Source organism: Hemibagrus wyckioides, linkage group LG01 (assembly GCF_019097595.1).
Source record: "Hemibagrus wyckioides isolate EC202008001 linkage group LG01, SWU_Hwy_1.0, whole genome shotgun sequence".
Taxonomy (NCBI): Eukaryota; Metazoa; Chordata; class Actinopteri; order Siluriformes; family Bagridae; genus Hemibagrus; species Hemibagrus wyckioides.
This window is the reverse complement of record NC_080710.1, coordinates 23560669-23574775: the sequence shown is the minus strand read 5'-3', so window position 1 is coordinate 23574775 and position 14107 is coordinate 23560669. Positions and strand designations below refer to the sequence as shown.

At 38.9% G+C, this 14107-nt stretch overlaps 1 protein-coding gene across 10 annotated transcripts in view; it reads right to left on the bottom strand.

The window, feature by feature from the left end:
- Positions 1-14107, bottom strand: part of ptprma (protein tyrosine phosphatase receptor type Ma) — a 195183-nt gene that overhangs the window by 121005 nt on the left and 60071 nt on the right. For all 10 annotated transcript variants that reach the window (XM_058394863.1, XM_058394872.1, XM_058394910.1 and 7 more), the window contains exon 3: positions 1262-1536. In XM_058394863.1, coding sequence (XP_058250846.1) covers positions 1262-1536 — 275 coding nt within the window. The remainder of the gene's footprint in view (positions 1-1261; positions 1537-14107) is intronic.

The window sequence follows — 14107 nt, the reverse complement described above, 5'->3', positions numbered from 1 at the left end:
AATTCATTAAGATTCTCTACAGCGTATGATGCCAAAAAAAGCTTGTTCTGCTGTTGTGAAGATGGTAAACACCATGAACCAGAGTCTAGGAATTTCAGAATCATTATGATGACAATAGCAACATGTTTCTTTTCCCCCGTTAAGGTCAATTATGATTCCAAGACCACAATTAAGAACCTTTCTGCAGCCATTTCCCAAGATTCTGCCATCTCAAATTCTTCATTTTTTTTTGATAGTTGCCTTTTAAGATGGAAACAATTTAAAGCCTTATTCCTAACAGGAGATAGACCATAAAGGCTGGCTCTGACTATTCTGACAGCACCTGTGTCAAGTTATGTAAAACATCACATGTTGGAACAATGTATATTTGCAGCTCAGTAATACCGATGTGTTATGTGTATTTTCTCTGGCATTCCGGCAATTTCTATAATACTCATAATCATAAGTTACTCCTGCTTAGAGATTTCTGCACTTGTGACTCCCCTTCTGCTGTTGGATCTCCACTTCCCAAAAACAGTTTATGCCCAAGTCCCATAATCAGATAATCTTATCTGGATACTGTAGCCTTGTACTTAAGAGCTGTGGTAATGATAAAGAGCTCGTTCCAGGACTCTTATTCACTATATCCTCACACTAAACATCTATTCAGCACGCTTAAGTACTGTTTACCTTTACTTTTCCCCAGCTATATATAGCAATGATTTATAATCTCACTGTCCAGTGTGACCCAGAAGATGATGGGTTTCCTTTTGGTTCTCTCAGTGAGGTTTTCATTGTCATCGTTTCCTCTGGTTTGCTCATTATGGGTCTCTATCTATTTCCAGATTCTGTACAACTGCTTTATGACAGTAACTCTAGTTAAAAGTGCTATAAAAGTACTGAAATGGATATCATGACACTGTAGTAAGAGAGTATATTTTCTCCCACCTTGAATTAGAGTTAATGAGGTTTTGATGCTTGGCATGTAAAATTATCATCATTATGTGGTTCTGATAAAGCAGAAGCATATTGCGCTACAGCACTAATTGTCATAGCATAATACACTGACATGTAAGCACAGAAAGTGTTAAAAGAACCATATATCTTTTGCAATAAACCTTTATTAGCATTCATGTAGGTTGATGCCAGTTGTCATGTAGCACTTATGTATGCGTCATAGCATTGTGAACAAAGTCCTGAATAACATATCACTGATAATTATACCTCTTGCTGGACTATACAGATTAATAGAAGTATACTGATGAGCTAGAAAAGTTCTCACCTGGTAAAAGTTGGGCCAGAAAGTGCTGACTGCCAGTTCAACTTGCTTCCATGTATGAAAAGCAGGTCCGGATGAGTTCCACACAGGGAGGCCCACTGGACTGTTGTTCTCTTTGACATAGATGTAGAGCTGGCCAGGACTCGAGCCTTCACCGCTGGCTCCATAATACTGGAATATAAGGCAGTGTGTATCGTTTTCCTTTAGCTGAGGGACAATCAGTTGAGCTCTCTGGCCAGGGAACCTTCCAGAGGTGTTCACCATCATAAAGGCTGAGCCTGCACAGAGAAAAAATGATATTTAAGTACATCTACAGGGATGTATGTAGTTGTAGCATGCTATAGGATTCTTTCATATGAGAAAACGACAAACAGGAAAATATGCCACTGAAATTAGTTTGTATTTTTTACATATTTATACACCACATACAGTATATATAAATATGTGTGTGTGTGTGTGTGTGTGTGTGTGTGTGGACAATATATTGCTCAGAAAAATCTTGATCACTGCTGTAAGCAAACTTGAGCACACACATCAACCTACACAGCTGTTTGTCCCGGAAAGACAACCCTCACTAGACACATTGTTCTCTGCTCTACCGTGCGGACACACCAAGGTCACCAGATACACACAAGACTTCCTCTGTCCCAGCAATCACAGCGAAACACTGTGCATATTTCAAATCTTGAGGTTCACTATGAAATAGGCGTAAAACTATTCGATCACTTAACAAAGTCAAGTCTCAAGGTTTTCTTTCCACATTCACTCATTAACTGCAGTGAGAAATTCAAGATACGATCAGTGAGCAAACTGAAATGTGCCAGTCAGTGATCTAAACCATATGCTCCAAAAAGCCCGAATGTGTGAACAGTTTGCTCGGCTAACACCATGACAGAAGGAAGGGTTCAAAACACACAGAGGAAGTGTGTCTTCAGAATGGTTAATGAATAACCTCTGCATAACATTAAGAGCAGCTTTTTTTTTTTTGTTTAATCCTAGAAACCTAGCTATTGACACTGGAGGCTGTGTGTTGACACAACTCAGAGAGAGAGAGAGAGAGAGAGAGAGAGACAGACAGAGAGAGAGAGAGAGAGAGAGAGAGAGAGAGAGACAGAGGGAGATAGACAGACTCATCAGGAGTCATTTTCACACATTTTAAGTGCATGAAATTAGCTTGGCATGTTTGTTATGGTATGTCAAGTGACAAGATTGCGGGGAGTTGCTCTGGCTTGCATCTGCCTTCACTCTTTATACAGGAATGTAGATTAACCCAATAGTAGATTAAACACAAACACTGGAAAGCGTATATATATATATATATATATATATATATATATATATATATATAAAATGTGTGTGTGTGTGTGTTTTATTTATTTTTTCATCCAAAAATCATTTTCTACATGTGTGCACTGTGTTTCTTTCCTTACAGTTATTACACTTTTTACACTTGTATCGATTTATCTTTTATTTGATCCTGGCCATTCTTTCATTTTTAACTACTATAAATGATTCACTACCTACATTTAACCTAATACAGAAGGTGTGTGGCTACAAGAGTGCAGAATTTACATTTAAGTGGTTATGAGAGAAAATTCCTCCACATTCTCCACTGCGGTCCTTAATGCTGGGCCTAATGCAGAAATTCACAACAATTCCTCTCTTGACAATGTTTCTTAACCACACAAAAAAGGTACACAGTCTCCATAGCCTGCAGACATAATCATACTACTGAAGTGTCAGAGTCAGACAAACACCGAGCATATTCACCGCAGCTCCTTCAGGCAAGGGTTAAGTCAAAGCACATAACACACATAGCATACATTTATCATAACATAAATCTGAAACACTTCAGATCCCTGTGTAAACAGATGAGAAATAGAGACTACAGTGATGTTATGTTGAGTCTCAGACTGCTGGAAGCACACATGTCACTGTCAGCACTCAACTCTGCCCTCACATTCCTTCTAATCCCTTTCTAACATTTGTTTTCTTTTCACTGCACTGCATATATGATATAAAGGCCTCAGTCCAAGCTGAAACCTGTGGTGTTTATGTTTATTTCAGTCTTAAAAAAATCCTATCATTTCATATATGATTCAATTTCTGAACGTTAGAAAGGATAAAGTTGTCGTTATTAGGATATTTTTGTGGTCATTTGTTCATTTCCAGTAACGAATATTTAGCTAAAATCCTATCCCAGTGAATACCAAAGCCAGATTTGAATGCATCATCTGATCACCAGCTAACAGTGTGTGTAAAGACTGATAAACTGTTAGTGAAATGCAACGTCTGTACCCCATATGCCACAAGTCATCACACAATGAACTCATTACTGAACTGCTGAGACGGCACTACACTGGAGCCATCACCTCTTAGTAAGTAACCCAAGACATATGTGTGTGTGTGTGTGTGTGTGTGTGTGAGAGACAGAGAGAGAGAGAGAATAAGCATGAGAGACTACAAGAATTCCACATAACTACAAAAAAGCCATAGTCTTCATGTTACCTGGATTATTTGTGTGTTCATGACTGTTATTTGTGAATAAAAATGCTTATGTGCCATAAAATCTTTTAACAGATTGAATCCACAAAGACATGTCCAAATCTCTACCCCAATCCCAGCTCACTTTAATGGAAACCCTTTACTGTGTCAAGACAGATGATCCATGTTCCTCGTCTAGCTCTGGACTCGTTGTTTGTTCCACTACAGGGCCGCTGTTTAGTTTGTGAACCCTGTTTTGGCAACCTTTAAACTGTTTTTTTTTTTTATATAACAAATAATTTCTCTGTACAAAACACTTCTGGAAGTCAGACATACAGAGCAGAGGTCAGTCAGTATCCGGTTCACTAGAAAGAGAGAGCGGGAAACAGTATGTTGTTTTAGTTTCAGGCCCTCAGCTGCGTTCCCGTCCTGCAGGGCGTACCATGGAAACGAGGAGAGTGGAGCACGGATGCAGCAAGCAGGTTAGTCTGAATTAGTCCATTAGTATTTCATGGCTACCTTTGAAACGTGGCCTTGAGCTGAGGCCTAGAGAGAAGACGGATCAATAAGACCACAATACTTTCTCAAGAGCAGTGAGGGGCAAATTGAGCTTGAGAGGCTCCATGCCAGCTCTTGACAATCACCACTCTGTGGGTCAAGGGTTATTACAGAGGCACTCCTGTCTATTTCTGGATTATAAATCCCTAATCATGGAGCACAACTTTCTAAAGATGGAGATAAAGATGGACCTTTGGATAATGGATACATGATGTCCATTTATATGAAGAAAAAAAAAAGTGTGTACTTGCAAATAAACCCAGGCGCAATTTAAATAATACAATTCAGCTCCAGTTGATTGCTTCAACATGCTTTTGAAAGGTAGTCTTTTTAAAAGTCTAATCATGAGTCATGGATCTCAAGAACAGAACCAAAGAGACTGACTGAAATAAGCTGAGGGTTAATGGTATTGCTCTGGCAGGCCATGAAAATCTGAACTTGTAATTTATTGGTGTTTCACTGTAAAACATAATAGCCTGGTTGAGTTATTAACACATTTCTCCTCTTTAACTCCATTTGCCGTGACAAGCTTTGGATTTTGAACTCAAGTTTATAAGTTTCCGAAAATGAAAAATTGTCTTGACTATTTGTGAGATGAAAGGTTGGGTTTACTCACATTATCAAGACAGTAGGTGAACTTCCATTTCTAAGTTTTACCACGTTGAAATGTTTGAAATATTTAACTAGCTTGAAATGCTTTACAGTGTGAGAACCTTAACCACTTGTAGCCACCTTTTTCTAAACCATCAGCAATAGAAACAAATATATTGTATGAAGTTTCATAACATCATTAGTCATCTCCATCACAAGAAACTTAATATCAAATTCATGGTTTTGAAAGCCATTTCAAAGGGACTAATGTATAAATCAAAACTGTGCTGTGTTCACACAAGCAAGGGACAAGTCATTTGTGATATTTGTAATTTGCCTTGTGTGGGTGTGTATGGTAACCACAGCCACTGCTGCTTGTGGGTGTATACTGTCTGGCTTTCTGACATGAAATAGTACTCCCCAAAAATGTGTGCAAAAGAGAGTAAAAATTTACCTTTGTTTAAAATGTATTTTGTGAAAATAAAAGATATGGTTCATTTTAAAGCACCGGAGTGAGGTAGACACTAACACTGTGAGAGTAGAGGATGCTGGGAACGATGGAAAACCTGTGCTGTGGAAAGGACTGGAATAAATTCACTGGAGATGTATCATATCTATACCATGGTCATGTGTAGCTTTGTTGTGTGCTCCATTTCCATTCTCAATAAATTAACAGTGTATTATTATTTAAGCATTTTAAAACTGTCAGAGAGAAAAACGGCAATGGTTATAACCAGTACAATGACACAAAACGCCTACTGAAGGATACACTGGCATTTAAAAAGCACAGAAAATTATACCGATGGACAAGCTTGTTCCAAACATCAGCTGTCTGGTTTGTAGCTCATTCTGGAGCAGCCTTTAATCAGTGGGAGATTTCAACACTCTGAGTTTCCTCTGTTAGGGTCTGTACCTGGATTGAGCATGTCTGAACCTGCACTCAATACACATGTAATTACAAGGGGGAAGAAGATTGCGAACAGACACCTTTACATCAACTGAAGGGTTTCTTTGTGGTAGCAGCTGCAAAACAATGACCAAGGCATGACAACATGCTCAGTCTTGTCCATTTGTGCTTTCCGGTATCTAGCTGAAATTGAAGGTTGGGGTGTTAAGTTTCCCCTTTTGGATGATTCATTTCCTAGACAATCATATCGTTGATCTCTTTTAGCCTCTGTGAAATGCAACGGGTAGTGATTTGATCATTCAAAACCACGGAAATGCTGCAGCTTCTTAAGAAAGCTGAAAGGACTGGGATAAAAAAAGGGGGGGGGGCAAGGCAGGGACTGACCCCTCAGTTGAGATTGAACCTCCCTTCGAGATCATTCATTAAAACCTTCTATTAAAACCTTATTGCATTGAACTAATTTAACTGCGCTTTAATTATTGACCCCCAAGAGAAACAAAGAAGAAAGAGAGAGAGAGAGAGAAGGAGAGAGCATTTAATCCAGTGTCTCTTTCAAAACCAGCATGTCTGTGACATTATAACATCAGCTTGTGTCCATAACGTTTCTGGGGCTAAAAGAGAGACACCGTACTTGATTAAACTGTTTAACCATCAATTAATAACCAAATCTGATACTTTAGTTTAAGTGATGCCTAAAGGAATATTAATGCCTGCTTTGAGCAGCTTTGTATTGTACTATATGTTATCAATATTGTGATATAGACACGTTTTTTCATTCCTATCATGTCAGGCATATTTTTAGTTTTTGTAAATGTTGCACAAAAATACACCATATTGTTGGTGCTTTGTTAGCAAAACCATAGACGTCTTCTGGTATTGTGGTACAATATTCTTCCCCCGTCCCTCACGTGTGAGCCCTATGCGAATGACATAAAATAAAAAATAAAATGATTTCTATTTGAAGTGTCTGAAATATATATTCACGTACTTCATGTAATTCAAAGAGATTTCATTTTAATATGTAAAACACTATAAATATAGAAGCAGAAGTCTTTCATGTACACACTTTCAACATCCTTAGATTGTTTTCAGGTGAAGAGGGATCACCACGTTCATACAGCTAAAAAGTCTGTGAAGTGATGAGAATACTTTCGACTGTCACCGATCCCTTTAATCTCACTTTCATAGCTTCAATAATATTCTTATACAGAAAATAAGATAATACATTAAGATACAAGACCATTTGATTGTCATTGGAGTAACATCTATAAGTACTGGCTTACAAGCACAAAGCTGAAATTTCTCTGTTATCTGTGGAGCGCACACGAACACAATAGCCCGTTCTCTCACCAGGTGGTGAAATACACTCTATTTCTATCTTCTTGTAGATGCCCAACAATGCGAGCTGATCAACAAGATCTGAGAGAAACGCAGCGGTCCGCTCTCTCCCCAATTCACATTCAGCTGCCGTATGATGTTTAAGCGGGAGTCCAAAACAATGAGGTGACTGACTACACACGTTACTGCCATGAAAAACGGAAGACCTGCAGTGAATGGTAATAGACTGGGGATGAATATAAAAATAAAATAAAATAAAATAAAATAAAATAAAATAAAATAAAATAAAATAAAATAAAATAAAACACGATAAAAAATAAAAAAAAAATAAAAAATAAAAATAAAAAATAAAATAAAATAAAATAAAAAAAAAAACGCTCACATTTATTCAGATATCATTTGGCTGATGATACGTTTTATATTTCTGTGGCAATTTCGTGAAACTTTTGGCTGTACATATTAATGAGCACTTTTTTTGACAGAAAATGCATTATCAAGAAAGTGAAGCTGATAGGCAAACAGTAGATTGGCGTATAATTACACCAGATTTTCATCCAAAAGTAGTTGATAAAATTACAGAAAAGCTTTGACCCACAGATAAAGTTTCATGACTTGCCTTAGATTATACAGCATATAGTGAGCATATATGTTTGGTCAACTCAGAGTTTGGGAATAAATCTGAAGACGTAAAAGTCTTTAATGTATTCTGTAACCGACTTGGCTCCATCATTCTTCCATTCCCTTACTCACGTAATGTCTCATTTCAAAATGGCATGGAAGCTTTGGCTGCTCTAAACCCGACGTGTATAATCTTACATTTCTCACCTAAACTAATAGTGATAGTGTAATGTATTGAATTGTGAGAATTACAACTTGCTGGACATGGCGGGCTATAAAAATGCTGTGCTATAAATTCAATTACAATAGCAGATGTGCTCATGTTCCTGGTACCTTATTGTTTTATGGCTCAGCTAATGTACTACAACTGCTTTAGTGGTGCTATCAGGTATCACCGTCTGGAGCAGAAGTATTTTTTGTTGCTTTCCTGAGGCCTCTGATGGCCTGCGCATTCGGGAGGCATGAAGAAACGCCAGGCCCTTGAAAAATGCAATTACGGTTGCATTGCGAATAATGGAGTTGGCATCATCTGCATATTACACACCTGCCACGTGCCATTTTTATACCTCATTAGACTAACAAAACCATTTTTCCCCATACCCCCAAACTAACAGAAGCAATCTGTTGGTGATTTGTGTGGAAATAACTTGCAGGACCCCATCGTCTCGGCGCGTGGCCACTTCTGTTCATGGCATTGTTAACAGCAGGTGAGCAGAGGTGTTATGCATACATTATAGCTGGCCACTCTTAAAGTTTGCAGAGGGTGAAAACGCCAAAACAACAGAGGCTGGAGACAGAGGGCTAATAACAGAGAGAGGCTATCTGCTCATCAAATGGAGAAATTAGAGGCTGCTGGCGTGTGCTGACAGTGAGCCAGGCAGGCACTGGCAGAATGGCACTGCCTAAGCATCTTCTGACAGGAGAGAGCTGAGTGAACACCCTCATTACTCCACATCTGCACATCAACAGGCTGTGCGAAACGCTATCTACAGCCATGGTGATCTCAGATCAGCTGTAGTTCCTCGGGGAGATGCTGACATCCAGTCAAAGAGTCCATTGTCTCTTCTTAAAGAAGATATCGTATGTGTTTTCTTTGTGCCATCAATACAGCCTTGTGTGTTATTTATAACGTCAACAAGAACAGTCGAGAAGCTCTGAGAGGAAAAGAGAAAGTCTGCAGAGACTGAGATGCTCATTTAGCTCTGATCCCAGGTGTCTTATTCACAGGATGGGAGTTTCCTGTTTGTGATAGCAATGGCCTCAGAGTATCGTTTCCCCCGCCGTCCAATTTAGAAGATGCAGATAATATTCTGATGTTGATTGCCATCAGATTGTTTTTGTCTTCCCTTTGGGATTTGACCATTTCAAACGCTCGCACTGTGGTTTACAATGGAGATGAAAACCGGTGAATGAGAAGGCAATGAGCTGAATGACCTTGGCCCCCACTTGCATCGTTACAGTGAAAACATCATTAGGTGAGTCTGGCTCTCCCTCCCCTGAACACCAAGAACCCAAACATTAGTTCAGCTTTCACAGGCCTCGCCCCATCATGCTTTCCACTACAAAATGGGTCGGGTAATTTCAGTGGTGGCATGCAATTTCCAAAGTATTTTAAGAGCAAATGGCTTTTAAAAGCAAGTGAAGAGCTGTTTGTGCATTTCCATAAAGCACACTTTAAAACTGTACAAATCACACACTAATTGGTTTGTACCTTTCTGATGAAAAAAAACAAGATAATAGAGATGTATTTCCATTAATGGCCAAAATGAAAATTTGTATATCATAAAAAAATTGATAATGTTGAAGTAAATCATACTCTTTTTACATAGTCCTATGAGTAAGACATTATATACAGTAGCAGAAGTGTTTAGCAGTATCTGCTAGCTAGTCAAAGAAACACTTTGTGTTTGAATAACATAAAAAATTTCATTAACAATTAATTAATTAAAATTAACAAATTAATTTAGCATACGTCATCATATAGAGCGACTTACAATTTATCTCATTTTATACTGAGGGTTTCATACAAATTGAGGGTTAAGGGCCTTTCTCAGGGGCCCACAGTGGCCTTAACCACTAAGCTACCACATCCCACATTTCCAGGTTGGTTAAGCAAGAATGAGAGTAATAAAGAAAATGTCACCATTAAAGTCATCTGCAGTGACCTTGTCTCACGCTTATGCAGAATTGGTGCTTGAACTACGTCACCCATCAGCCACTGTGCACGTGTCCTTGTTGCATGTCTCACTAATTACTCAGTAACTTCTCGTTTCACCTTAATTTGCACCACTAAGTAATTTACTAGGTGTTTTGTTTGCTGCCTTCCATAGCCTTGCTAACAGTCTGTGTTTTGCTATTCTGGTTTATATTCACTCTTTATTTATTCCTTTTACACCTTCTACAATAAAAGTCTACTCTTGCATCTGTCACCTCCCAGAATCCCTTTCACCTTAATTCATTCGTTGGATTACTGCTAAAGAGTTTGCTCAAATTTGGCCCTCAGTCTTTACTTAAGAACTGGCACAGATTTGTAAATTTATTAATGAAGTAATAAATGTTGAAAAACATTCAAAAGCAGGCTCCAGCAGGCAGTATCATCCAGGTGATGACCAAAAATGTAAGATGTGTAAAGATGGTGTGCACCAAAAGATTTTCGCTTTTTTACCCCCATTCATGACATGCAAACTCTTTTCAGAATTGATTTTAGCTAAGTGCTGTGTGGCTCTAAACGGAGCAAGTGCATAATGATGGCTTTAATTTCAAGTTAATGGAAGACACTGTTCTGATGCATGTTTTAAAAAAGCATTATGCAAAAATGCCTTGCCCTGCGCTGTCTACAAGGCCAAGCTCGCCAGTGCACTTAAATATTTTAACGAGTTACATGATTGCAGAGGTTAAGCGTGGAGACACAGAGTGTACGCTGTGAGGAAGAGGAGGCAGCATAATAACATTGGTCATGTTGTACAACTGTTTTGCTGGTTCCATTCCAGAAAACTTGTTATTGTATGTAAACACCTCCTCACGAATGAGCGCCATTGTTAATGAGATTTTTCTACTTGGGAGGAGACACCAGCTCTCACATTCACACGGATCAATGATTCTGCATCAGACAGAAAGGATGAGAAGAATAGGTGTGTTACAATCAGGGCTGTTAGGCAAAGCACCGCCTTTATAACGGTGATGGGAAAAGAGTGCAAGATCTCTGTGCGTTATTTAAAAGGAAGATCGACGCGATGCTACAAAAGTCATCTTTTCAGTTTGCAATACAGGCTTTTGTTTGATCGCTATTGCCTAGTACTTACTAAACTGTGGAGGAGAATTAACTATTAACATTTATTTTTTAGCAATAATTAATTGTTATTGTTTATCACCTCCACTAATCTCAGAAAGCCCAAATGGCTGTGATGAATGAGGTGTCCACAAACCATAATGTATTTTAAATAGAACAAAAATAAAACCAGAACTAAACATCAGAGTATTCATGTGACTGTTGGAACATATTCTAGAATATTCCAAGGTTTTTTTTTTTAAGTAAGATACACGGCTGACGTGTATTTCTCTCTTTCCGAGTGTTCTTTTAGATAACAAAATGTTTCCTATTAAATGGAGAGCCGGACAAGGACAGATGACGGTTGAAGTGATATTACTCAGTGCAAGTGCTGAGGGTCAAAACAACCATACACTACACGGGTCTGTTCTTAGCATGGAGCAGGAGAACACAGCTGCATGTATTCATGATGGATAACAGGCATTGACAAGGACTGAAATCTAATTAAACTACATTCATAAAAACTCAATCTCGCTTTTCATTCAACTGATTAACATGAATGGTCCTTCACCTGCCATTTTAAACCTCTGTAATTATATCAGAATAGAGGCGAAGCCGGATACGTGGGACAGCAAAACCGGAGCTAACCTCCATAACACAAGCCCCTTTATTCTTTATAACTTACTGTCATTGCAAAAAATACTTGGAATCAATAGCATTTTGTAATTCCCAAATTGGAAACCGCGACAACAGAAGATGCACACGACATACCCGTGTAAAGTCTTGCAGCTTCATGAACATGAACAAGAATGCACACACTCACAGAACTAATTTGCCTCCATGGCTCAGGGGATGCTGATGAGCACATTTGTTTGTAATTAGATGGGTGTTTTCCCCATTTTTTCATGTGGGATTAATGGCTGCGAAGAGGTCCCTGTGCACATGTTACAGGACATTGCTGCACCTGCTTTATTGATTAACCTTCGTGTGTAAAGCACTGTGTAAATTGAAGCCGGGCTTATTGGAAATGGGATTTTGCATAAAGCCGAGGTGACAAATCATTTCCATGTGCGGGATGGGACCGTTCGGATCCATGGGGCTTTGGAGGGAGGGGTGTTTGCCTGAAGCGGGGTGTGGTAATTGAGTTGATAACTCATTTCAATACTTGCTTCATGTGTAAACATACACAAGCTTCTGAGTCCTATTAGGCAGAGTGCTTTGCATACAGAGAAGGCTGGATAGTTCTAAGCTGACCTTTACTGATCTCTGCCCTTAGTTTAATGCGCAGCAAATAACATGCTAATGTTTCTCAGGTTCCTTGCGAAGCTACAAGGATCAGCAGATTGATTTTAGTCTGACTCCAAGTAACATTCATTCGAACAAATCCATTCTTTGATGCCAAATGATTTATGTAATTATTTTCCCCCTCTCAAGTGTGTTGCTTAAAATCCAAACTCTCTGGAGATGATTCCAGCCAACAATTGCACGCTTCCTGATTTATGCGTCAAATTAGCATGGCTTTGCTCATCAACCAGTAGCTTTTCCATAGCAATGCTGGCTGGAACCGTCCGCTCTAGGAGACCAGCTGCAGCTGTGGGCATCTGGGTGGCGGTGATTCTAAGCGCTCTTTATGGAGGCTCCCTGATGGAACTCAGAGATGGCTGTCTGCATTGGCTGAGCTCCACTCCTAGCGGGACACCTGTGACATGGGCTCAAGGCCTCAGCCTGCGGAGGAGCTGTAGCTTCACACTGGAAACAGAGTGCCAGCGATGCTCCACTGTGCTAGTCCAAAAAACGAAAAGCCATTTTCATCTGAGCTCCATCCAAGCCCTCGATCCTTTCCAACTGCAGTGCCACATCTGATACTAGTGGTAACTGAAAATGTTTTTTTAAACACTATAGTACTGTTCAAACTACTTAGACATGCGTTTCCCTAACCGGTTGCTGTACAGTATATTCAGCAGCACCATCATGGATAATATTGTGGTATATTATATTTGCTGCCAAAACGTTGGTATTATAAGTTTTTTAAATCTGACATGACCAATTAAAATAGCATTACACTGGCTTCACAGCTAACCCTTTTAACACTCACCTTTTTAGTTGGTTATGAATCACTACTAAAATAATTATCTAGTAAAAATACAATGGAAGGAATGTACACTGCAAGACATTTCGCAGTGGTTAAACTTTATAAATTATAAATTTTACCTCCTGAGTAAACTCAACTTGAACTCAAGACAACGGATTCCATTTTGAAAACTTATAAACTGATATCGAGTTCAATATCCAAAACTTGTCATGACAATTGAAGTTAAAGAGAAGAAATAAGTTTACAGAGCTTAATGGCGTTATCATATTTTACAGTATATCTATGAGAATGTTACATGGCAGGACAGAAATCAGGAGTTTATCGTCAAAAACAGGATTAGTTTCTGGGATCGGACATCCACCTGGCTGGTGGATCTCAGCCCATACTCTATACATGCTTATACAACATTCTTGTTTGCTTTCGATTATTTCTTTTGTTAGAATGAGTATTCATATCCATGTGGGTGGACTTCCCCCAGACGCATTAGCGCCCTGCAGCAGGCAGACGGTGGACCTTGGTGGGTATAAAAGTCTCAGCTGCACAATGTGGAACCCCACTTAACCACACAATACAACTGTTGACTGACTGCTTTTAAAATAAGCCTTTCTGTTGATTGAAGGAAGTGTGACGGTAACAGTGAATGTACACACGCCGTCAGAGATATTGTCTTTCGCTATTTCCTGCATGTGGCCCAGTAAGAGTGCAGGAAACCTGATTCAATGGAACAAATAAAGAGCAGCCTAATCAGGTAAAGACAAATAAATCCAGTAGATGTGCTACAGGAGAGGCTGACTGACCGCTCCGGTCCATCACAGCATCATAACTATGTGAACGTAATATAATAATGAAAATAAATCATCTTTTCTTTTTTTAAAATAAAAGATAGCGTAACATCAGCAAAATTTGTTGCATGTTAATATAATGTGTTGTTGTGTCACTTGCAGCACTTTGTGTAGTCTGTGCCTGGTAATGATGCAGTAACATTAATGCAGT